We start from the raw sequence: 24,875 nt of genomic DNA, 5'->3' as shown, positions 1-24,875 counted from the left end.
AACGTCTGAGCCATGATACGTTTCCTTTGGCTGAAGTCTGTGTGGTACAGCTGTGCCTGCACAGAAGCTAGTCACTGCTGGGCTTACGGGATAACAGCTCCAACCGTGTTCTCCTCCTCTTGGCTAACCTCACCCAGAAGCCAAAGAGCAAAGGAACCTGGGTGATGCAGTCCAGCCCTTTGCCCCCAGGAAGGCACAGATCAAAGACACGTGGGCAAACACTTGGGTCTTGGGAGTGGGGCACAAGAGGAAAGGGATCAATAAATAACCTGGGGCCTGATTGTGCATGGCTCAGGCTGGGGAGATCTGGAGGGTGGAGCCTGAACAGCGTGCATTGCCTTTATTTGTTAAGAAGGTGTCATAACCATGCAAGTTAATTCTGAGCCATCCGTCAGTAGCTTTCCCACCCAAAACTTCCTCAAAGCCAGGGACAGTGACTTCTGGGTCTCAGCTGAGAATTAGGTTAAAGTGGCAACATAAACCAGGACTGTGATTTATTAATTCCTTCCTGTTTCTGACCTCAGCATCTAAAGCTGTTGAGAACGGTGACAAAGATCGGGAAGGTTATTTTGGACTCTGAGAATAATATTTTCTAGCAGGTTGTGTTTCTCTGTCTAAGCCTCCAGCATAGTTGCCCTAGACCTCACGGAGTCTTTCTGAGAGGGTGTGTTGCTCAGGTTTAGCCTGGTTAGCAGAGTGAATCATGTTTGGCCATGCACAACTTCGGGATGGCTCTTCTCTAAGTGCCCTCTTGTCACTGTGTGGACCCCTACTGCCCCTACTGCAGGGCATCTCAGGTCTGCTGTAGCTTCTTTGCATCTACTAATTGTGAGTGGCCATGTGTTCCCTGGGTTTGTTGGCTTTTGTGCAAGAGAGGAGATCATTGCAGTCCTTGCCTGTCTGCCCACCACCCTGGAAACAACCCTGGACGTGGTGTCAGTGGGCCAGTTTTAACCACAACAATATGCAAGCTCTACATATGCAATTCAGAGCTCTCCCCAAGAGAGTCATCCAGAGAGGCCACGCTCATCCATCATGCTTGTCAGTGCGACAGTAATAACATCCCTATATTTTTTAGCAGTCTGTTCTCAAATGTGTCATCTCGTGACAGCCACATTACGGGATTCTGAGTGGAACACTGAGGCCATGGGAAAGGAAGTCAGTTGTTCAGCAGTGGATCCCTCTGTCACCGCATTTTGTAACGCCTTCCACCGTGCCAGTGTGCTTTCCGCCATACCAGGCGGCATCCTGGCAGGGGAGGGAGGAAGTTGGTTGTGACCATCAATGCTCTGGTTGCATCAGCCCAGAATGCTGTGCACTCTTCTGGCTGTGGCAGAGCAGCCGATGGTATTGATTTCCTGTGGGTGTCTGTTTTGTCTTTCAGTCATGAGGCAGTGAAATCCATGTTTCACACGCAGATGAGGTGGGTCAGTCCTCTCACACACCCTGTTTCTCTGACCCATCTCCCTCACGTGCCTGGCTTCCCGGGACCAGCCCCTCCTGACTCCTTGGCTGCTGTCATGTCTTCTGCTCTGCACTGCACTGTCTTGGCTTCACCGAATGGCCACTTTTCACGCACTTGAACTCACTGCTTCCTCCTCACGCACCTACCACTTGCCTTGTCTTGGTTTTGTTTTGTTTCCTTTCTCCCGCCATCCCCACCCCGCCTTTCACTCCTGACTTCTTTATTTTTACCTCAAAGTTTGAACCTTTCTAGTTTCGAGTTCATCATTTCAGCCCCAAACTCCATTATCTCCCTTGAACTCTGCTGACCATGAAACAAGAATGCTTACTACTAACCCACCAAAGAACTGTGTGATTGTCTGTCACACAGTTCTTTCCAGCTTTTCATCCAAGCCAATAACACCCAGAGCTGTGATATTTTGGTAAATAGGTATTCACAGTATACTTTTTACTGATCAAAACTATGAACACGTGGCTTAGGTAACATTTTGCTTTGAACCATTTTTTTTTTTTTCTTTAAAAGAAACAAGAGATAGTTTATTCTGGAACCATTTTGAGTGTTCACAGCCTAGGAATATAGATTTAGGTTACCCCAAATTCCATGTTCCAATATGGTAGAAGTTTCATGAAGTTTTTGTTTTTATTTTCTTATATAGTTTCGCAGAATAAAGAAAGTCACAGACCAAGGCAAGTTTAATTACATTGGTGGGTACAGCAGAGAGGCAGGTACAGTAAGATGGGGGAAGCTTTTCTATAGTCCCAAGATGCTATTCAATAACATTCTTAGCTTTGGGGCTCATAGAAGATAATAGTCTGCTTAGTTTATTTATTAACTTACATAAATTCTAAAAGGTTTCTGTCTATAAGTCACAGGATGTTAGTTCTGACACAGAGGTGGGCAAGGAATGGCTGTTCTGGAGGGCTAGAACTAGCCTAGATAAGGTAATTAACCTCTGGACCTGCCACATTCCAGCTGCTCCACAACCCCGGAACTCTACCCAGCCAGTCAGACTCCGCAGGCTCAGCTTCTCTTCATTCACAGTTCCCCTTTCTCGACAAGCACCACACTTTGGGCATGTGGGGCACATATTATTTATTAAATATTATAAGGTCCCTCCTAGCTAGGAAGGCTCATTCCTAGGATCTGATCTAGATGAGGCTGAGTAGTGGCAGGACAGCAGATGTCAGGAGAGAGGAACAGCTGGGAAAGGGCATTAGGAAAAAAACTCACGGATCATGTCAAAACCATTACCCAGTTCCAGCGTGGTCTGGATCTGAATGTGTTTTTACACTCTCTGTGTCTGAGATAATACTTGCGTGTAACACAGACTGACAATATCTAAAATTAAATAATCAAGTTTGGCCTAATGGGGTGAAGGTAACTCGAAACAAACATTTCTAAAACAACCAAAATTTACATATTTTAATGAGTTTGACTATGTAGTTCCCCCTGTATTTACAGTTATTTGTACTCTATGAACTATCTTATTTATATTTAAATGGTTTGAAATCAGACTTTAGAAGGAGTCATTGTAGGATTCTCTCCCTTTTTGTTAGTAAAAAGTAAATACTGTTTAATTAATTTTTAATCCTGGCTAATTGTACTATAAGACGTTTTAGATACAAATTAAATCAATAACCATCAGTACTGGAGGTGTAAACCTTCATGGACGCTGTTGTTATTAGAGATTGATGCCATTTGTCTAACTTGGATAAGAACAGTCAACCCAAATCTTTGGATAGCTCTAGTTAGAATAAATGGAGTGAAAGTTTAATTTAAAAACTAGATGTTTTGTTATGTCCAAATTATACTTGAGAATATGTATATTTATGTATTTATAATATATCTGTATTTATAAAAAACAATGAAAGCCAGGCGGTGGTGGCGCACGCCTTTAATCCCAGCACTCGGGAGGCAGAGCCAGGTGGATCTCTGTGAGTTCGAGGCCAGCCTGGTCTCCAAAGTGAGTTCCAGGAAAGGCAAAGCTACACAAGAGAAACCCTGTCTCAAAAAACCAAAAAATAAATAAATAAATAAATAAATAAATAAATAAAATTAAAAAAAAACAATGAAAAGCTTGAATCTTTCAAACATTACTTTTGAATAAGGTGGGGCTTAGGGTAAGCAAACCGTCAAAACAAAAAGCATGATCAAATGAAGGAGCACAGTATTTTAACTTCCTTAAGACCAAGGTTAGTATTATTTTATCATTTAGAAATATAACAGGTAGAACAATGGATGTCATAAACAATATTTAACAACTAATTTCAAAAATACGTAAGAAACATAAAAAGTGAGAGGAATGCTTACTTAGTACCTTGGAGTACTCGCTGGTCAGTGGCACTGGAGATGACTATCACACAACATTTTGAAGTCCACATTGATATGCTCAGATGATGTGGGGAAGCTTCTTATCTCCTGAATACAGTCCTTGATTTTTATCAGAATGGAGTCTTTGATGTGGTGTCTTTTTTTCTTTCTGATAGAATCATCTGGGTTCTTGTCTTTGCTTTTTGGAAGACTCTGTAATTGATTTTTAATTATTAAAGTTAAATTTAAAAAACTTATTCTCTCATACGTTACAAAAGTTAATTTTTTAACGATATTATGCATTATTTATCTACTACATCAAGTTTGATTGACTTAGATCCACACATCATTCCTCAGTGACAGGGTCCTGATGGGGAGGACCAGATGATGAGAAGTTAGGTTAGAAAAGCTGGGATCTTACACAAGCTGTGTCTTATACTAAGCAAGTTTATTAAGAAGTACAGAATCTTATAAGTAATTTGCAGGAGAAAAATAGCACAAAGTCAGCAGAAAGCCACCATCCAATGGGACAAAGTCAGCAGAAAGCTAATCAAGCAGTATTGCATGAAGGGAACACAGGATATCTCCAGGGTATCATGGACCCAGCACACGGTGGCCTTGGGACTGATAACTCCAGTCTCTTCAGGAAGAAAAGTCAAGTTCCCAGGAATAGAAACGTTAACTCCTTTGAGGCTCTGGCCCCAGCCGCAGACTGTACCTTGTTAAGCCTGCCCTTGGGCAAGGACACAGACTAGATTCCTCCTGTCCTTTCATCAGGGCCTCTGAGAAAGGCTTGGGCTGCCTGGCTTTCAACATTTTATAAACGGATTTAAACATTTGTCCACCAAGAAATGCTTCATAATCACTATTTGAGTTTGGAATATTCTAAATAGGCATAACTCTCGAAACATATTAAATCACAGGTTTTACATGTCCATGTAGTAAAAGGATACTAAGAACAAATCAGTCCTTGAAAGAATATCATAGAATATCAAGCATTAATTTTACCTCAGGGTATTGAATTAATCTTAAAACTTTTATAAGTTTTTACATTGATTTTGACTAAGTCACAACTATATTTTTTAAAGCAACCTTCTACAACATACTTTAATCTTAATATTATTATTACAAGATTTAGGAAGCAATTTTAGTGAGGTAATTTTAAATGAAAGCTCAGGAGGCTCTATCTAAATCACAGAAAACGTACAATATCTTAGATCTCTAAAAGTTATAAACACAGGTAAAGTAAATTGACTGTTTTCTTAACCAAGTTTAAATTAATTACTTGTTAAAGATTCTAGTTATTATAACTTGTAGCTTGAAATTTTTCTTGTTAGAAAAGTATTTACTTTTTATTAGTGTTTATGAGGTATCAAAAGTATGATAAAGCATCCAGAGCAGGGTAATATAACTTTAGCACCTGTAACTTTATTATTATTTTTTTAAAACTAAAAAAAAACAGAGATGAATAATTTTTAAGATATGTCATTATGTTGTACTACACTAAGGTGACCTGTAATCTCTAGGAGGTCTGGGTGAACCTTAAAGTAGTTTTTAAAGTTAAAATAATTTTTAAGGGTTCTTTTCCTTATATAGATCTGGCTAAAATAAGGATCTTGAAAAACCTGTTTGTTTATGCATTGTTCTTAAAGAGGCAGTAATGGTCAAAAATATCCTTAAAATGTTTGTGTTCATATATATATGTAAATATATTCACATATATATATACATAGAAAAAATCTAAAAGAATAAAACTAAGTTATCCTCTTAATCTTCAGAATAAAGAATTTAGTATTTCAAGGGAAGGTAGTTGTTTACTTGGAAAAAATGTATTCTGCAGTAGGAGCAATCACCTCTTTAAGTTAATCTATATATTCAAGTGGTACGGACCATGTATAGAATTAGAATTGGGATAAGGATGGAGGAAATCACATCTTGGTCAGATTATGCATGGTTTGATTTGTTTGATTGAGTAGTCTTGTCTTTAAGAAGCAGATTTAAATCATTTATTATTTTATGTGTTTGGATGTTTTGCCTGCATGTATGTCTATGTACCATGTGCATGCAGTGCCCACAGAGTCCAGAAGAGGGCACCAGATTCTGGGACTGACCAGCCATGCAGGTGATGAGAGTTGAACCCAGGTCCTCTAGAAAAGCTGCCACTCCTCTTAACTGCTGATTCATCTGTCCTGCCCAGATTTAAAATTAAAAACTCATATTAATTGTCCCAAAGAAAGTTTTAGGGCCATTCGCCATCTCCGTTTGTTTTACCTGTGTGGTCACATTTGATTAAATACACTTTCTGTCTTTTATCATTATTCTGTTTCTTAAAATTGTAGTTCGACTATGAGCCAAAATGAAGTTCAGTCAAGTTAACAACTTTAGTTTACATGAGCATTTGTTTACAAGCCAATTTGGCAATAAATACAGTATGTAAAAATAAAGAAACCGCAGCCATTTATAGACAGATAGTCTATATAAGTAATCATACATATGATATATTTTAATAAACCAAGATTTTGAACATTACTATTTGTAGGGATTATGTTTTTTATAACCCTCATTATGAAAAGGAAACTTAGCATAGAGATCTTTAGTAGACATATATCTAATAATTTATATATAGTCCAATTATAATAAAAATTTACATTTAACAGTTCTTTAAGAATATTTTGAAGAAATCATATGAATTTTATGTTATCCATTATATAAATGGGATAAAAATGTATATCTATTTTAGGTATCTATATTTAGAATCTGTTTTAGAAGGAAATCCTTATCAAAATCTATGTTCATATCAATAAAGGTTTATAAAACATTCAATATTCCTAAAAGTATCATTTTAATAGGTTGTAAGATATTTAGAGTGCTCACATTTACAAAATAGTGTATACTTATCAGTCCTCCTCTTATAAGGGATAAGAAATAGTTTATTCTGGAGCCATTTTGAGTGATCATGGCCTGGAAACACAAATTTAGGTTATCCCAAATTCCACGTCCCCTGGACTTTTTTTTTTTTTTTTTTTTTAATGATGACCACATAGGTTTTTTTGTTTGTTTGTTTTTGTTTTGTTTTGCTTTTTTTGCTTGGGCTGGACTTAAAACCCCTTTAAGTGGTGTCTGGATTTAAACAAAATGTTGTATTCCAAAGTTTGGGCTTTGACGTGAGAAGCTGGAGTGGTAGGTTTATTTGTGTCTGTGTGTACTGCTTGTGACTTTGGACAGCTCTCACCATGTCCTGGGCTGGGGTTCCAAACCTGTTAGCGTGAAGGTCAAAAGCATGAAATTGAGCACTTGGGCAGTAGGGCAGGAGAATCAGGAGTTCCAAGTCATCCTAGGGTACAAGATGGACTTGAGACAGCCTGAGCTATAGAAGACCTTGTTTCAAAACACAACAAAAAAATAACAAAATAAACAACAGCAAGAAAGCAACTCTCCGGTCCTCCCTAGTTCTAAGCCTGCTTGGCGCTTGGCTATGTTCCTAATGTCTGCAAGAAACACTTGGATGAGTAGCTGGCTTGCAGTTTGGTTAGCTCCGCTGTAGAACTGTAGAGTCCTGGAGTGGACGGGATCTGCAGCTCAGGGGGAAGCAGACCTGCCTCAGGAAGCTGGTGGAGGAAGGAGCCGGGTGAAGCCTTCAATGCTTGCTCCTGCAGTGATTTCTTTAACCATTGCTCACCTCTCAACCCATGATTCTGAATACAGACAGTTCCTCTCGAGAGGTGGTTTGACTTAACAGCTTTTATGCTTTATGGTGACAACAAATATGCAAGGCTATAACTGTGACATTTGTCACCTTTAGTATAGCAATGAACAACTATGGGAGACATCCATCCCTTCATTATAAAACAGGCTTTGTGCTAGCTGATTCTGCCTAACTATGAATGTGCTCTGAGCAGGCAAAGCTAAGTACATGAGATGTATTAAATATGCGCTTACAGTATTTTCAGTGTGCTGTGGACTTATTGGGGCACACCCTGCTATGTACTGAGAAGCATCTCTAGTGTAAAATGGGATGGGGATCTATGCATCCCCTCCTTCCCCTTCCCTCACCTCTACCCTCTCTTTCTTATTTCCAGTTCTAGGGATCGAACCTAAGGCCTCAGCTGTTAGACAAGCAGTCTACCCCTGAGCTACATCCTCAGCTCCATCTCTATTTTTTATTGAGACCATCCATCACTAATCTGCCCAGGTGTGCCTCTGTTGTCCAGGCAGGCCTTGAACTTACTGCCTAGTCTTTGGAGTAGCTGAGATTACAGGCGTATTGTCATAATTAAGTGGCATAAGGTTAATTCATTTTTTGGAAACTTTTTCCTCCCTTCCCTCTCTTCCTGTGCTGTAGTCAGAAGTTTCTCTGGTCCTGCCATTTGGTCCCAAGTAAAAACACACAGAGGCTTATATTAATTATCAACTGTATGGCCTATGGCTCAGGCTTCTTGCTGGCTGGCTATTATAACTTAACTCAACCCATTTCTATTAATCTATATGTTGTCACGTGGCCGTGGCTTTATCGCGCTGCTGGCATGCTGCTCCTTGGGCAGCAGGCTGGCATGTCTCTCTTCCTTCTCCTTTCTTCTCTCTGTATAACTGCTTGGATTTCCTGCCTGCCTCTAAGCTGCCTTGCCATAGGCCAATACAACTTCATTTAATCAACCAACGGGAACAGCATATATTCACAGAGTACAGAAAGACATCCCCCAGCACTGTGCCTTCTCCTTCCTCCTTGTCTTCCTTCATTTTTCTCCTCCTTTTTTCCTTACCTGCTCCCCACTCCTCCCTCCCTCCCTCCCTCCCTCCCTCCCTCCCTCCCTCCCTCCCTCCCTCCCTTCCTTCCTTGATGTAGGGTCTTGCTGCATAACCCAAGATGGCCCTGAGCTTCCCATGTAGCCCAGCATGACCTCAAACTCATAATCTTCAAGAGTGCTGGGATTACAGCATGCACCACCACACTCATATGCTCTTGATTTTTCCACCCCACACTATTTCTATTTAAATAACTTGAGATACTTAGGTCTTGCATGGGAGTCAGAGTTTCTGAAAGTACCAACCAATTTGCTACTGAACCACATTGGATCATGACATACCACCATGTCATGCCCAAAACACAGAATATGGAGGCTGGGGATATAACTCAGTAGAAGAATGCTTCCAATTTGCCTTCCTATTGCATTAAGGCACTAGCCATCCACTGTCCTCACTGGCCCAGGAGTGGCCCACATAGAACATCTTAGAACATTAGTGGAGCCCTAAAAACAAGGCCCTTCTCCATGTATCACAGGCCCCGGAGGCAGCTGAAAGCTATCTGCCGTCAGTCTGAAGTGCACAGTGGGTACCTGAATGCTAATCTTGGCTGTCTGCCCAGTGCTCTGGGGTCTTGATGGAAATGACTTATTTCTCTAATGTCCACAGCCTTCTTTGTGAAATGAGGGTTCTCTACAGCTTGGAAATAGCAGGATTTTCTGCAGAGCCGTGAGCAGGGTCACACACTCTTCCTCCCCCATTTGTCCTTTGTCACTTTAGTTACAGCTCTTAGTGACAATTGGCAAGTGTCCCTGGAATGCCAGAGCTCCAGCTGCCTGGCACCACTTGGGATTAACATCTAAACCGGGCTCTATCCAGACAGCCAATGGTCTGCAAAGGCAGCAGACCACATATTCAGATGCCATCTCTGCCTGGAGGTTATAACGTGGGTGGGAGGAACACAGGCAGCCTGTCACTCTGGAGCTCAGTCTTGCCCTCAAGTCAGTGGTCAGCCACTCCTCTGATGATGTCTGAGCCTCTCTGGTTATCATTCCTTGCACTCATTCTGTGGACGTTTGGACCAAGGCACTTCATGAAATACTGGGTCTAGTTAGGGTGCCAGTATTGACCTTGTACTGCTCAGTGGGCATCTGGGCTGTGTGTATCAGTACTGGCTACCTCAGAACAGTGTTATCAGTAACATGTACGTGCAGATTCCTTTCTGCTTTGATATGGAGTTTAACTGGATCTTCTAAGACAGAATATGAATAATGCCCTTACTCTTTCTCGCTGCCCCTTTCAAAGGGGACAACGGAGTAACAGGAGGGTGGCATTCAGGCTTTCTAAGGCTCCATTCAGTTGTTTTTATACACATCCATTCTCTCTCTTTCCCTGTCTTTAGTGCTGGGAGCCAACTCAAGGCTTCATGCATGCTTCGTATGCACTCTTCTACTGAGCTACACTCCCACGCAGCCCCCGACATTAGTACATGCCTTCCACTTATGGCAAAGGTTTTGGAATCTTAAGCAGTCACCTCAGCTATCTGGGTCCACACATCCCTGCCACTCAGTAGTTGCTTCTTCATTTATCTTCTCAGAAAACATGGAAGGGGGGCCTCTGAATCTCTCTAGGGTGCTGCGATCTTGCTTTTCACATGGTGCCTGACAGTCTTTCTGGGAAGTGCTGACCAAGACTCTCTGCCCGGCGGTGGGACTCCGGGCTTCTGGGGATACTGGAACACGGTTGAGAACTGAGCCTACAGGCCTTGCCACCCCTTCCTCCTCCTCTTCCTCCACCTCTTCCTCCTCTTCTCGCAGTCTGACTTTGTGGTGGTGGAAAGCACATGGCTGAGAGGCACTGTGCTGGCTTAGCTGGACCGGTGTCAGTTGTTCACGTGCCTTTTAACTTCAGCACCTTCTGTATTATTATACAGTAAGGTGAGTAGTTTTCTGAGTAACTGGAAGGCCAGGCTCAGGCTGAGAGAAAACAATAAATAAAATTAAGATACTGTTGTTATTTGAGGCCATCCTGGTCTACAGAGTGAATTCCAGGACAGCCAGGGTAGTTACACAGAGAAACCTTGTCTAAAAGAGAGAGAGAGAGAGAGAGAGAGAGAGAGAGAGAGAGAGAGAGAGAGGAAGAGGAGGAGGAAGAGAGAAGGAAGGAAGGAAGGAAGGAAGGAAGAAGAAAGAGAGAAAGAGATACTGCTGCTAACAATCAGTTAGCACCACCTTCCAACAAGCACGAAAGTGAGTCAGGCTAATGGCCCCTGCCTTTTTATGTTCAGATTCCTTTGGTGGTCTTCAGTGAGCACAAATTCCCTACATACTGTAGGCTGAACCGTTGAACGGAAGCGTAATGGACAAGGGGCTTAAGGTCTAGCACAGAACGGGCCAAGATGGCGGCAGGTCAGCATGTGTGTTACAGAGGATGTGATCTCCAAACTATGGAAGTGATTTTTGGATCTGGTCTTGTTTTCTCTTTGTTATTATTCCCATCCTGATATAGATCAGTAACCGAGTGTATGAAACTGTAGGCGTTGAGGTTGTGAAGAGCTTTAAGACCAAGCCCAGTCCTTCATGGGGCTTCTATTTGAACCGATTCCAGAAAAGTTAACTGAACGGAGCTGATGTGACATCAAATGAGCGCAATAACTCTGCTTTAGGTTGTGAGCTTTCTGGAGGGATGGGCATTTTCTCATGGAACTGTCTCATGGACAACAGTGGAATCTGTTGCCTTTGAGGCTGGGTTCCTGGAACCCCTGGAGAACGCTGATGCGCATGGGTTCTGTTGACTCCCTTTTGTCCTGCTCCAGAATTGAACTCCGGGCCCTGGGCAAGATCTCAGAAGGTGAGGAGCTGACAGTGTCTTACATCGACTTCCTCCACCTCAGCGAGGAGCGCAGGCAGCAGCTGAGGAAGCAGTACTACTTTGACTGTTCCTGTGAACACTGCCAGAAGGGGCTGAAGGACGACCTCTTCCAGGCAGTGAAGGAAGACCCCAAGGTACACACAACTCTGCTTCAGGGGCCCAGGCTGCCTTCCTGGGAGCTGGGCAAGGGTGGGGCTTCTATCCTTGAGGAGAAGGCATGGGATGGAGCACAGAGCAGGGCGGGCAGGGCCCAGCTGAGGCAAGGTGGGGGAAGTTTGAAGAAGCCAGTCTTCTCTGGGAAAGGAGACCAATGGCCTGACTGTACTGTTATTATGAACACTGAACAAGATGACCCGTACAAAAGGGCTGGCACCCAGGCACCCAGCAGGGTTCAACTCCCCACCCTGCCCTTGTGCAGGTTAAGTAATATGGAGAACTTCAGAGATCGAAGTTCAATAGGCAAAGGGATTTGAATATGGTTTTCCTAGTTCTGTAGAGATGGGTACTATGGAGATGGGGTGGGCTTGCCAAGGGGATGCCAGGAGCTCAGCTGAGCTGAGAGAGAGCTGAGATGCCAGATGCCAGGGTGTCCAGTTAAAGCCACATGCCAAAAACAGAGCTGAAATATTTAGACACTTACAAACAGTATAAACAAGAAGCCCAAACCAGAGAGGGTGCCAATCCGTGCTCATCTGTTCCTCCCTTGGAGTACACAGGGGTGGAGGGTGAGTCAGCACAGGCATGGGGGTACTGTTCTCAGTGTTGGGAGAACTCTGTCAGAAGGCTCAGGAAGTTTCTAGATCTGTGATTAGAGCGACAAGGGGAAAAAGCTCCGGGAACAAAATAACTGGCCACCAAGTCAGAGTGGGAAAAAGTGTCTGCAAGGCTTCCTCTTCTCCCAGTAAGGAGGTCTCAACAGAAGTACGCAAGAGGTTAACGGGATGCTTCTGTATTACTGGTACTCGGATGGTGTCTGTGGGACACACATATATGAACTTCTAAACTTCCCTCTGAGTGCTGTGTGTAGGAGGAATGTGCTCCTGGTCAGAGCAGAGGTGCTGGTGAATTCCAGGGTGCTCGTCACATGACCTGTCTCATGGCTCCATTACCTAGTGGGGTATGTGCTCATTAATGTTTATAAAACACCCCCATCCACCTCCTGCCCACTCCTGAGCATCTCTCCTTTTCATCCCTGGGCTGCTCTACACAGTTTTATGGCCAATAACTTACTTGTATTCTTAATATATCATATAAACATTTTCACCAAGAAGTTCCACTTCTAAGTATCTACCCAGAAAAGACACCTACACATTTGTTATAAGATACATGGTAAAAATAGACTGTGGTGGTGCTTTTAGGAACAATAAAACACTGGGGGGGGGAAGAACCCCTCAAATCAACACACATATGGAAATATATGCACAGAAGAAATGCCCTAAACCATTCAAATGCGTGAAGCGGTGTCTAGATGCAGGTCTGCAGTGAAATCTGTTCCTCAGGGGAAATGAGTTAAGGGGCCCAAGGATGTCATGTACATATGTTAGATTGCTAGAGTTGCTATGTTCGATGCCCCAAACTGGGTAGTGTAAACTCAGTGTAACCTGTCTTACAGACCTGAGGGCCAGAGGCCCACAACTCAGTGGTTGACAGGCCATGCGGGCAGGATCTATTCTAGATGTTTCTCCTGCGCTCCTAGGAAGCTCTCTCCTGGTGTCTCTTTACAGCTTCCCTTTGCTGTCAGTCTTCTTTTTGTAAGGTCACCGGTTGTGTTGGGTTAGAGATCCACCCCACTTCATTCCACATGACCTCACTTAAAGGAACTGTATCCACAAGGATGCTACTCCCAAGTAAGGCTGCATTCTGGGGTCTTGGGGCTTAGGACTTCAATGTACAAATTTTGAGAGGATGATGGCATTCAATTCATAACATCATGCCTGTTTACCATGCTATGAAAATTAAAAGGAACAGGCATGCACATGTTGGCATGCAAGCAAAGTCAGTATCTATGCAGAAAGAAATAGAAGGAAGCTGTGACCTTACAATGAAGATCAATGAAGCATGAGGTAGAGAAATTGAGTCAGTCCTCCCATGCAGGAGAGAGAGTAGCTGGGGCCAAAGATTATGGGTTTTTTGTTTTTTACAGAAACAATCTCCTTTTCACAGAATCAAAGGTGTTGTATTCTGGGACTTACATACTGTTAGTATTTGTGCACAATGCTTTGGACACTACAGAGAGACTAAGGGACCACACCCACCTTCATCCTGCCCTTTTAGCACCAGAGGACATCATGTGTTAGCCATGAGCCCCAGACACTGGCCCTGAGCATGTGTCTCCTAACTCAATCATTCTGCCACTCAGTTATGTGTTTTTGTAAGTAGACAAGATCCTCTTTTCCTCCTTTCAAAATTATACAACACAGAGTAGTTTAGGTCTCTCTATATATTTTTGGTGGGTTTCCAAAGTTCAGAAGGTGATGGGTGGTCTCAGGTCCTACTCTGTCACAATAGATAGGTGGCTAGTAGTGATAACATGCCGATGTCTCTCAAGTTGACGTGTCTCTGATAAAAGATTGATGATTTCTGCTTGAACTTAACTAGATTCAAAGCAAAATCTTTCTGACATTTCTTAAACACCATATTGGATTTTCCAGTTTAAAAAAATTTAAATTGAAGCTGGGCAGTGGTGGTGCACGCCTTTAATCCCAGCACTTGGGAGGCAGAGCCAGGCGAATCTCTGAGTTAGAGGCCAGACTGGTCTACAGAGCAAGTTCCAGGACAGCCAGGGCCACACAGAGAAAGCCTGTCTCGAAAAAGCCAAAAAAAATTTTTTTTACATTGCATTTATTGCCTGAGTGTGGTGGGACATTCCTTTAAGTTCATGGAGGTAGAAGCAGGTGGGTCTCTATGAGTTTGAGGCCAGCTTGATCTACATAGTGAGTTCCAGGACAGACAGAGCTACATAATAGAGAGAAAACAACCCCCTGTCTCAAAAACAACCCCCCCAAACAGACAAAAACCAAAAACTACATTTATTTATGTGTGTATATATATGTATGTATGTATGTATGTATGTATGTGTGTGTGTGTGTGTGTGTGTGTGTGTGTGTGTGTGTGTATGCATGTATGTAAGTGTGTGTGTGTGTGTGTATGTGGAGATCAAGAGGACAACGTGCGGGAGTCGGCTCTCCTCTTCTACCATGTGTGTCCCAGGGATTAAGTTCAGGTCACCAGGTTTGGTGGCAAGTGTCTTTACCCATTGAGCCATCTTGCTGGCCTTAAATTGGGTTCTTTATTAAAGTAAACAAATGAACTCAAAATAAAAGTAACTCAACCTGGGCGTGGAGAGATGGCTCAGCAGTTAAGAACACTGCTGCTCTTTCAGAGGACCTGAGTTCAATTTCTGGCACCCACACGGTGGCTCACAACTGTCTGTAATGGGATCCGATGCCATCTTTGGTGTGCAGATATACATGTAGATGAAACTCTCATATACATAAAATACATATCTATCTTTAAAAAAATTAACTCAATCTAAACATTTGGACAGGAAAGATTAACGAATTAATTTGAGGTAAAGTCTGTCTGTGGCTTGAGCTGTCTTGAACTCATTATTTAGCTCAGACTGGCTTCTAATTCATCATCCTCCATCTCAGCCTTCCCAGTGTTGGGCCTGCAGGTGTGTGACATGCTCGGCTGTCATACCTTTTTTAAAAAGTCATTACAATGTAGTAAGAATGTAAAAACAAATAGAACAGCAACAACACCAACAACAACAAAAAGCCGAGAAAGAATGAGGAAGTCTGTTCTCTAGTTCCAGCTATAACCCTGAATGTCTGAGCCTGGGCAAATCTCTTCCTTTGGGACCTCTGTTTCCTTGTCTGTAAAATGGAAAGCTGGATGAGTTTAACAGTGTTCCCCTCAGCTTGAACTATATACTGTGTCATCACAACTGTCTTGTTCTGTTTTTTATGAGACAGTGTCTCATGAAGCCCAGGCTGGCCTGCACTTGCTGTATAGCCAAGGAGGACCTTGAACTCCTGGCTCTCCTGCCTCAGCCTCCCAAGGGCTGTAACTACAGGACTGAGCCACCATGCCAAGCTTGGCTGTTTCCTTTCTCTTCCTTTTAACACTTTACGGCAGCCCTGTAAGCGATCCCATGGTCAGCACACTAGCATGACTGTCAGTCAGTACCAGAAGTTATACTACCTGCTTCCTGTGTGCACAGTAACCCCTAGGAAACGCAAACCGAAAGTTTTAAATGAGAAAATAAAAACAAAATATAAAACACCGCCTTCGGTTGCACCTCTGGACTGTCTGTTTAGGCTGATCAGATTTTTCTTTTTCTCTATCCTGCAATGCTACTTTTCCAAGATCAGGAACAAGCATCCTTCCTAACTCTGTCCTTTTCCTTCTTCTCTGCCTCCTGCTGTAGCTGCTTCTCCCCTTCTCTTTTAGCCCCGCCCCTTCTCTAGCCCCTCCCATTCACCTGGCTCCTCCTCCTGCTGCTTCATCTAGCTCTTGGGGCCTCTCTTCTAGCTCTCCCTTTTCTCCTCTTGCTTCTCCATCTCCTTCTTTGGAGTTTGAGACATTTGGCACTCCCTCCCCCATCAAAACAGACAGACAGACAAACAAACAAACAAACATACAAACTAAAAACCAAAAAACTAACTGTATCCTCATGGGAACTGTTTTGGTAACTGTGGTACTTCCTTATCTCATATACCAAAACCAAGTTTGAAAGGCTTTAGCAAGATCACTAGACTGCTTAGTCTGTCTAATGTGGGAAGCCAGATGAGTCCGGCTTTCAGAGAGCTGACAAAAGCCTCTCATGCTATCCTTTCGATTAAGGAATGACTAATGGCTGCATGCTAAGACAGTTGGAGGGTCTGCATGACCATAATCAGAAGAGCCCTCTTAGTAAGCTCCAGTGGCCACTGAAATATGATTTTTGGATCAGGCCCTCAGCTTTACTCCTGTCCTGGCTAGTAATTATTTAGTAATTTTATTTTATTGGTTTCTTGAAGACAAAAGTACAAGGCCTAGCTGTGGACTAGGTGGCTGACTTGAAGCAAAGAATTTTAGACAACAAGATCCCAGTCCAAAATTCCAGAGGAAACACACATGGAGTCATTGTCAAGTGTGCAAAAGCCCATCAGTGAGCCAGACTTCCAAGGACTGGGTGGTGGCAAGGTTCTGAGCCTTTGTCACCAAAGTGTGAAGAGGGAGCTGGAGAGAAGGCTCAGTGGGTAAGAGTGCTTGCTGCTCTTCCAGAAGACCCGAGTGTCATTCCTAGCACCCATGTTGGGCAGCTCACAGCTCCCTGGAATCCAATGCTCTTTTCTGACCTCTAGAGGCATGTGCACACACCTGGCATACACTCACATAGACACATACACACACTTAATTGAAAAGAAAAAAACAGGCCTAGCTCAGGTTGCACAAGCCTATTTAACAATCCATATTGAAAATGCGCTCGTGTGTGTGTGTGTGTGTGTGTGTGTGTGTGGTTTAAATAGAGTTACCCAATTTTGAGTGATAATGCTCCCCCCCCCCAAAAAAAACCCCTGTAGACTGTCTAACAAAAACTCCAGTGCCACATACAGGAAACCTCCATTTGAGATGTTAGGAATGACCAATAGCCTCCCAAAACAGTACAGGCCACTGCCATTGCCCCTGGTTGTCTCCCAGCACTCGAAGGTAAGACCCTCTTACAGAAGTTTTTACAGACTTCAGACACAAGACTTGGAGGGACTGAGCTGGAAGATGCTATGCAGTCTTCCAAGGGAGAAAAACTATTGGTAGTTCTGCAAACACGGGAAGCCTACAAACAACAACGACTGGCCCAGCGAGATATCCTCGGTGACACAATAGTGCCAACTTTGTCTTGGTGGTAAACAACAGATTGGACTTAAGGCCTGATCACTCAGAAGGAATTCATGTCTGACACTGTAAATCCAGCCAGCCACTCATGGCTGGAGAAATCACAGACCCCAGAGGGGAACCTACTACTTTCCTAAACCAGTATAATTTCTAACTGTACTCTAAATATTGATCCTTATATTCAAATGAGTGTAGTTCTCATTCCTCATCAAAGAAACTTTTTTTTTTTTTTGGTGCTGAGAGAGTCTATGACAGTCAACTGGTCAAAATGCAGAGCATACATGACTGTGGGGTGACCAACCCCAAATGATATACCTGCGATGCAGTCCCTACACCCAAGGCTCAGGGCAAATTACAGAAAGGGGAGCAGGAAGATTGTAAGAGCCAGAGAACCAGGATGCCTGCTGTGAGAGAGTGTCTTCTAGATGTGACAGGGAAGCTGTACCCATTAAATCTCATGTGGTTGCCTAGGCAAAACTTGCATAAAGACAACAGTCAATATACCAGTGTGGACAGGGCAACTCGTATAAGGCCTTGTCCCTAGATGAAGAGCTACAGGCTGTCAATGGCTGCTGGGAGAGGGAGAATCAGTTTTCCCCAGGGATGAGCTTCCTGATAAGTTATTCAAGCCAAGTGGTCATCCCCAAGCACTTGTGAGCAACACCGAGAGGGAGTGGGGAAAGACGGGAGGGATGGAAGTAGGGAGAAGGGTGGGAATGATACGAATACAGTGCGCACGTGTGAAGTCCTCCAAAACCAAAAAGCTTAATTAAGAAGTCGAGAAGAAGATGCACGAAAAAGCATTTGGAAAAGCTGCAGGGGTCTTTACCTACTTGGAGAAATGAGACCACTATAATGTGCGAGGCTCTGATCCTACATTACAGTGAATGTCAAAGATGGCAGACACTTGAAGATAGTTTACTTCTGTTTCTGTTTTGGTAGTAATGGGATTGAAGCTTGGGTTTTATGCATGCAAGGCGAGTGTTCTACCAAGGAACTACATTCCCAGCCTTCAGGAACTCTGACATAAGATGGGCTGCCCAATGAGGTGATCTCAAACTGGATGCCCCTATCTTTCCTAGCCCTCCCCGGAAGTGGTGAAGGAGACGGTACAACTCTCAAAGGATACTCTGGAAAAAATAGACAAGGCTCGCTCTGAGGGTTTGTATCATGAGGTGAGAGCACTTTTAACAGAGGCTAGTGATGGGGAGGAGGGTGGAAAGTCGGGAGGTATCGTGAACAGAAAAGGGGAGACTGCTGAACAGGTGGTGTTTCCTGGAAGGCCGTTTCTCGCACACCCTTCAATCGTAGTACCCATTGAAGGTGTATTCGCAGTGACTGCTCAACCCAAGGGAATCTGTTCAAGGAGAGCAAACGTTGCTGGATCCATGTTTTAGGGGCTGGAGGAGGGCCTGTGACAGCTCAGGTACCATCAGAAATGGAAGAGTGCAATGGCCTTGGAGGACACCGAGAGTGGTCTGCTAAGCATTCAACTTTGGCTCCTGAAGTCCCCTAGATTCTCACCTGGCTCTATACTGTAATCGCCTGTGTAAACACCTCGTGCCTCTCTTCAAACCAGGACAGTGTTTCTAAAATCTCTGCTCGAGGGATCTAGGCATCAAGGCTTCATAGCTCCCATAGGCTTTCGATGTACAGTCAAGTGGTCTGTGGTGATGATGCTGTGGTGATGATGTTAGTTCTTGGAGACAAGGCCTTGGTATATAATGCAGGCTGGTCTTGACTTCTCTACCTGCCCGAGTATGGGGATCGCAGGCATACACCACCATACCTGAGAAGTTGCTTTGAATTCATCTCAACAGCTTGTTGGAAGTCAATTCTTGTGTCTCTCCCTCTAAGCTGGGATCTGTAATGAACATCTAAATCGTTCCAGTATGGTAAAAACTTGGGAGTCAGAAATTAAGACAAAGACCTAACAAATCTAAGGACAGCTGACCCTCCCTTCACCCCCCCAACAAGCACCTCTTCAGGAAACCCTCCCTTCTCTCTTTCTGTCCTTTCTAGCAGACCTCCTCAGTACTCCAAGATCTCTATGGCTAATCCCAGTCAGCCAATCGCTGACTCGGTCCTTTGATCAAGGTGGCTTTATTGGGACAGTTCTCCCTCAACGGGAACCTATTCATTCTGAAATAGAACAGAGGCACCATGAATCAGTGGCTTCCCCCACCAAGCTCATTATGCAGCTTGGATGAGCCACGGGTGACTGTTACTAGGGTGTGCTAATTGGTGGTTAATTTCACTTCCTGTCTCTTTCATTTCATTCCTTTTCTCCTTCTGCTTTACTGATTCATCCATTGCACATGTATGAAGCCTTACTAGGGTGACCAATGCAAGACATTCTCTTTGTCCCCTCCATGAGTTCTGTCAGGTGAGAGGAAGCCATGAAAATGAAGTTTTATGCATGGTAAGGAATCTATGGCAAAGGCATGTGTCAGGAACCACATGGGTGGGGCTCCATGGGCTCCATTCCTCTGACTCTCCTCTCTTCACATCTACCTCCCAACAACAGCACAGGCTGATGACTAACCCTTGAACACATAGGCCTTAGGGGTGGGCACGTACCCAAACCATATCAATGTATTTACATTGTCTGTATCTATACATAGGCATGCATACATGTACATATATACACACAGGTTTAGTGCATGTGTAGACAGGCACACACATATGCATATGTAGTTTCCACAGCTCTGATGCATACTGACTTCGAGCAGGCAAACCTCCTCACCTTGTTGTATCATCTTTTTGGCCCAACCCTACCGTTTCCCACGCCAGCGTCTTAGCCAGGAAGGTCGTTTTGTTAGTTCAAACCACAAGCCTTGTTTGTTCCCTTCTTTCTCCAGCTTTCAAAGAGTGAGTCTGGTGCTGTCTTGCCGTCCACCCGTCAGTTAAGCACCCACTCTGGTACAGTGGTGATGAAGCTGTGTCTCCCTCCAGGTAGTGAAGCTGTGCCGGGAGTGCCTGGGGAAGCAGGAACCAGTGTTTGCTGACACCAACCTCTACGTGCTCCGGCTGCTGAGCATCGTGTCCGAGGTCCTCTCCTATCTCCAGGCCTTTGAGGAGGCCTCGCACTATGCCAGGAGGATGGTGGACGGCTACATGTAGGTGATGGTCCTGGGTCTCAGGTGGTCTCCCGGAAACCCTCTGTTCCAGGGATGCCAAAGAGAGCACACATTTGATTGCTCCTCCCACACCTCCAATGGCCATGGTCACAGTCGTACTTCTCCTTACAAATTAAGCTTTTCTCGTGGTGTCCCAAGCAGTAATGACTGAACAGTCAGAGGTGATACTCAGAGGAGGCCTGGTTGTCATCTCTGACGTGTTTGTTTTTACTTCCTTATTTGTCATTTGAGCGGCATCTTCTGCTTTGCATTTTCCTAAATGAAGCTTGAGAATTTTAAAAGCTTGGAGAGGTTTTTATTCTCTCTTTAATAACCTATGACCTCCCCCATAACACATTGGCCTTGGGGGTGGGTACTTACCCAAAACATAGCAATATATTTGCATTATGTATGTCTTTACATATGTACACATGTGTGTACATATAGACACATAAGTATGTGTGCATGTGTATACATATACATGCATATATTTTTCACAGCTCTGCTATGAAGAGAGAGAGAGGCCATTCTTGCTTATACATGATAATATGCTGCTTCCTCATTTCCCCTCCACCAATGTTCTCTCTTGCCTCTATGTTCACATTAGCGTAGGAATTTGTGTTTCTGATCAGATGAGTAAGTTGTCATAAGAAGGCTTTTCTGTAGGACGCTGCTCATTAAAAAAATGCAGGTAAATGGACCAGCATGCTAGGAAAGGGCCCTGCCAGGAGAAGAAAAATACGGCGCAGTCCCAGGAAGGACACTGAAGTTAGACTTCCCGCCTTGAGCTTCTTTTCATGTTCCCCAGAAAACTGGGGGTGCTCCAGATGGTACCTGGCTCCCTGGGCTCAGGCTCAGAGTACAGCTGTGGCCCTCTTTGTCCATGAAGCCTTAAGGGGCTTGGTGGTCCAGGTCCCAACTCTCCTGGCCTCACTGTGTAGAACACTGGTCAGCTCTGTGGATTTCAGAACCCCACAACAAGCCGGGGGTGCCTCACAGCACCAGTGGGAAGACAGGCGGACTTGATCAGCGAGAGCACTGGCTTTGGCGTCATTTCCATTTGCTGTGACAGAATACCCTGACAAGTCAGCTTAGCAGAGGAAGGGTTTATTTTAGCTCACAGTTCCAGGTCACAGTCCACCACTGCAGGGACGCTGAGGTCACATCACACCCATGCTCAGGAGCAGAGAGCAATGAACGAATGCATGCAAGCTTGCTCTTACAAAGTTTAGGGTCTCCTGCTCAGGGAATGGTGCTAACCACAGGTCCTCACGACGGTTGCCCACAAACATACCCATAGCCAACCTAATCTAGAAGATTCCTCATTGAGACTCTTTCCCCAAGGGATGCTAGGTTACGTCACATTGACAACGCCATCGGGCAGAGTGCTTTTAGGAGTTGTTCTGTGCTGTACAGATGTAAGGAAGCTTGGGATGGTGAGTCCTGTTTACTTCCTGTGCCTCTGCAGGAAGCTCTACCACCCTAACAACGCCCAGCTGGGCATGGCTGTGATGCGGGCAGGGCTGACCAACTGGCATGCTGGCCACATCGAAGTGGGGCACGGGATGATCTGCAAAGCCTATGCCATTCTCCTGGTGACACACGGACCCTCCCACCCTATCACCAAGGACTTAGAGGTAAACAGCATCCTGGGCGTGGGCGGTCGCTGTCTTATTTGAAGGTCTCTTGAGATGGGAGTCCTGGCTCATCTGGACTTTGCTTTATGGAAGTCTGTAGACTGCTAGCCAGACCAGAAAGGAACTTGGAATGCTTTAGCTTTACATACTTTCCTCATGTTACATATGAGGAAACAGAGGCCCGAGGGAGGGGAGTGGTTTGATGGTAAGGTCAGAGATGGCTAATTTTGTATCTAGTATCTTAAGCTTGTCAAAGGCAGTCTCTGTCAGTCTTACCTACTGTGGTGTCCTGAGCCTCTGAACAGCTAGCTAGCCCTTCTGAATATTCTGAGTAGATATGTGGGAGAACAAAGACTCTGTTGTGTGTTATTCGCTATAATCTTCCCAACCCGCTGTGGTTAAGTCCATTTACTGAGGCCCTACAAGCACAGAGGTCAGGGTCCAGGGCTCAGATCCCGGTCCTCAGCCGACAGTGAGAAGAAGCATTCTCTGGGGAAAACGACTTTGCAGCTACCGTCTCACGGGTCCCTCTCCCTCTCCCTCTCCCTATGATGCTAGGCAGGCTGCTACACCATCCGTCTACAATGGTGCCCCTCCCCCTCCCTCTGCTCTCTCACACACACTTGTTTCTGGATGGATAGAGTTACTGACCAGGGGTCATTTATGCAAAGATGCGGCAGGACCGTGCCATGGGACTGTGTCGCTCAATGCAATGTTCTCTGTGTCCCACAGGCCATGAGGGTGCAGACAGAGATGGAGCTGCGTATGTTCCGCCAGAATGAGTTCATGTACCACAAGATGCGGGAGGCTGCCCTGAACAACCAGCCCATGCAGGTCATGGCTGAGCCCAGCAATGAACCAGCCCCGGCTCTGTTCCATAAGAAGCAATGAGGACCTTGTGGGAGAGTGGGGGGCAGTGTGGTTGGGGAGCTGGGGAGATCATTACCCTGGGTCCCCCACTGTCATTTTGGTTCAGTTCAACTTGGCTTAGCTCTATCTCACCCCAGACCAACTCTTTCTGTTTGTGTCAGGTGCTAGGTTGCATCATCTATTTAATAAAGAAGCCCAACTATAATTGGGCTAGAAGGACAAATGTAAACAAAAAAGGCACAGCATAATAGTAAACGTAATGGCGAACTCTATGGAGAGGGGTCTAGAGGAGGTGAGTGTGTGTGTGTGTGTGTGTGTGTGTGTGTGCTCTCTCTCTCTCTCTCTCTCTCTCTCTCTCTCTGTGTGTGTGTGTGTGTGTGTGTGTTCTTTTTTTTTTTTTTCTTCTTTTTTCTGTTTCTGTGGTGACACCTGAGCTAAGGGTGGCAGGTACCTCGAATCTCAGATGACTGCTTGTCTATCTGTGCGGTGTCTCTGGGGCGGCTGGTCTCACCTATGCCTGGGAATATTTAGGGTTGGCAGACTGGGATGGATGATGTCCTGCATCCTCAGGCTGGCGTGGAGTTATTAACAAAGGACTGGGCTGTGTTTGGCCCTTTGAGATCCACTCAGAGACAGGAAACCCATTTGGGACGGTGCCTAGAAAGAGGCAGGGGCCTTGTTCAGACCACCTGTGATCTCAATTCCTAGTCTGAGCTTGAAGCATACTTTTAGAAATAACTCCAGAACTCACAGAGAAGGAATTTTTCCCTGTCTGGTTCTACTCACCAAGCCTGGAGCCCCTTGTGGGGTGTGTGTGTGTGTGTGTGTGTGTGTGTGTGTGTGTGTGTGGTGGTTCTTGAAGAAAATTTGAGGGTTTTCTGCCGTTGACTAGTAGGAGTTTCAGGGTGAAGCTGAGGGTGTGCATGTCTGCTGGTGGGCCCAGCCGAAGTGGATTGTAAAGGTTTCGAGCCTGGGTAGTCTGCACCAGCTTAGGCTTCATCGTTGGCCCCAGGGAGGCTCTGCTCTCTTCAGTGAGTGACTGTTAACTTCCTGTGCTTAGTTTCTTTATCCTGTCCATGCTCTGGGGGCTTCTGCCCTTCCTAACAGAAGGCTGTTCACCGGGGCTAGGATCTCTTCAGGAGTGTGCCCACTTTGTTCTCACTTGCCGAGAGAGACCCATTTCCATCTGAGAAATGAAGGCCCAAGGGTGACCTTTCAGTTTCTGGGACCCCAACTTTCTTACCAACATGGCCGGGGATCATGAAGTGCATTCCTTTAGTTGAGGGTGTCACCAAAACTGCTGCATAACCTTGGGCTACTGTTGACCCCAGAACTCCAACATCATGACGTCACAGGATCCCCACTAAAGCACAAATTTATTTATTTCTGCCTGAAATGTTAGTTCCTCTGTCCCCACCCTTTCATCCAAGAATGATCCCCTGCTCCCCTCTGAGCCACACCCAGCAGCTGAGGCCTCTGAAATGGCACCCCCTTAAAGAAGATTAGTACCTAACCCTTCGTTCTTCTTTGAGGATTTGTTCTCTAGAAGCTTCTCTGAAAGGTTGACAGTTACCTCAAGCTCTACCCCTCAGGCTTAGGGACAGCATCGACCTCCTTGGGAATCCTACAGGTGTGTTCACATCATCGCTCCTGGTCCCCAGCACGGACCCTGCCCCAAGTCCTCTTCTTTTCTCTGTCACTGTTGTGTATCACCCATTTTCATTGTTTCTTCTCATCGTCCTAGTATCTGTTTTCTTCAGAATTAGTCACGGTGTTTGTGCTCTTCCGTCTCTCTGCGAACCTTCGACCAGGGTTCGCCCTCTCTCACTAGCTATCTCTGCTCCTGCTCTGGATCCCTTGCCTTCCTGTGCCCTCCAGAGCATCTTTTACGTCCTGAGCCCTTTCCATTCTCCCACCACGGGGCTTCTTTTCTTTTCTTTTTTCTTTTCCCCTCTTTATTTCTTTGAGACAAGATCCTTCTAC

General features: G+C 44.8%; 1 protein-coding gene across 2 annotated transcripts in view; it reads left to right on the top strand.

Annotated features, from left to right (window-relative positions):
* Smyd1 (SET and MYND domain containing 1) overlaps nucleotides 1–23,100 on the top strand; it is a 48,365-nt gene extending 25,265 nt beyond the window's left edge. The window contains exons 5-10 of one of the 2 annotated variants that reach the window (XM_028860219.2): nucleotides 1,385–1,423; nucleotides 11,331–11,520; nucleotides 18,349–18,441; nucleotides 20,222–20,385; nucleotides 21,854–22,022; nucleotides 22,755–23,100. In XM_028860219.2, the coding sequence (XP_028716052.1) occupies nucleotides 1,385–1,423; nucleotides 11,331–11,520; nucleotides 18,349–18,441; nucleotides 20,222–20,385; nucleotides 21,854–22,022; nucleotides 22,755–22,913 (814 nt within the window). In that variant the 3' untranslated portion in view covers nucleotides 22,914–23,100. The remainder of the gene's footprint in view (nucleotides 1–1,384; nucleotides 1,424–11,330; nucleotides 11,521–18,348; nucleotides 18,442–20,221; nucleotides 20,386–21,853; nucleotides 22,023–22,754) is intronic. The other variant, XM_028860220.2, reaches the window with a different exon arrangement.
* The last annotated feature ends 1,775 nt before the right edge of the window (nucleotides 23,101–24,875 follow it).

This window comes from Peromyscus leucopus, chromosome 3, assembly GCF_004664715.2.
Source record: "Peromyscus leucopus breed LL Stock chromosome 3, UCI_PerLeu_2.1, whole genome shotgun sequence".
In the NCBI taxonomy this organism is placed as follows: domain Eukaryota; kingdom Metazoa; phylum Chordata; class Mammalia; order Rodentia; family Cricetidae; genus Peromyscus; species Peromyscus leucopus.
The sequence above is the reverse complement of the archived record's forward strand: the minus strand, read 5'-3'. Positions and strand labels throughout refer to the sequence as shown.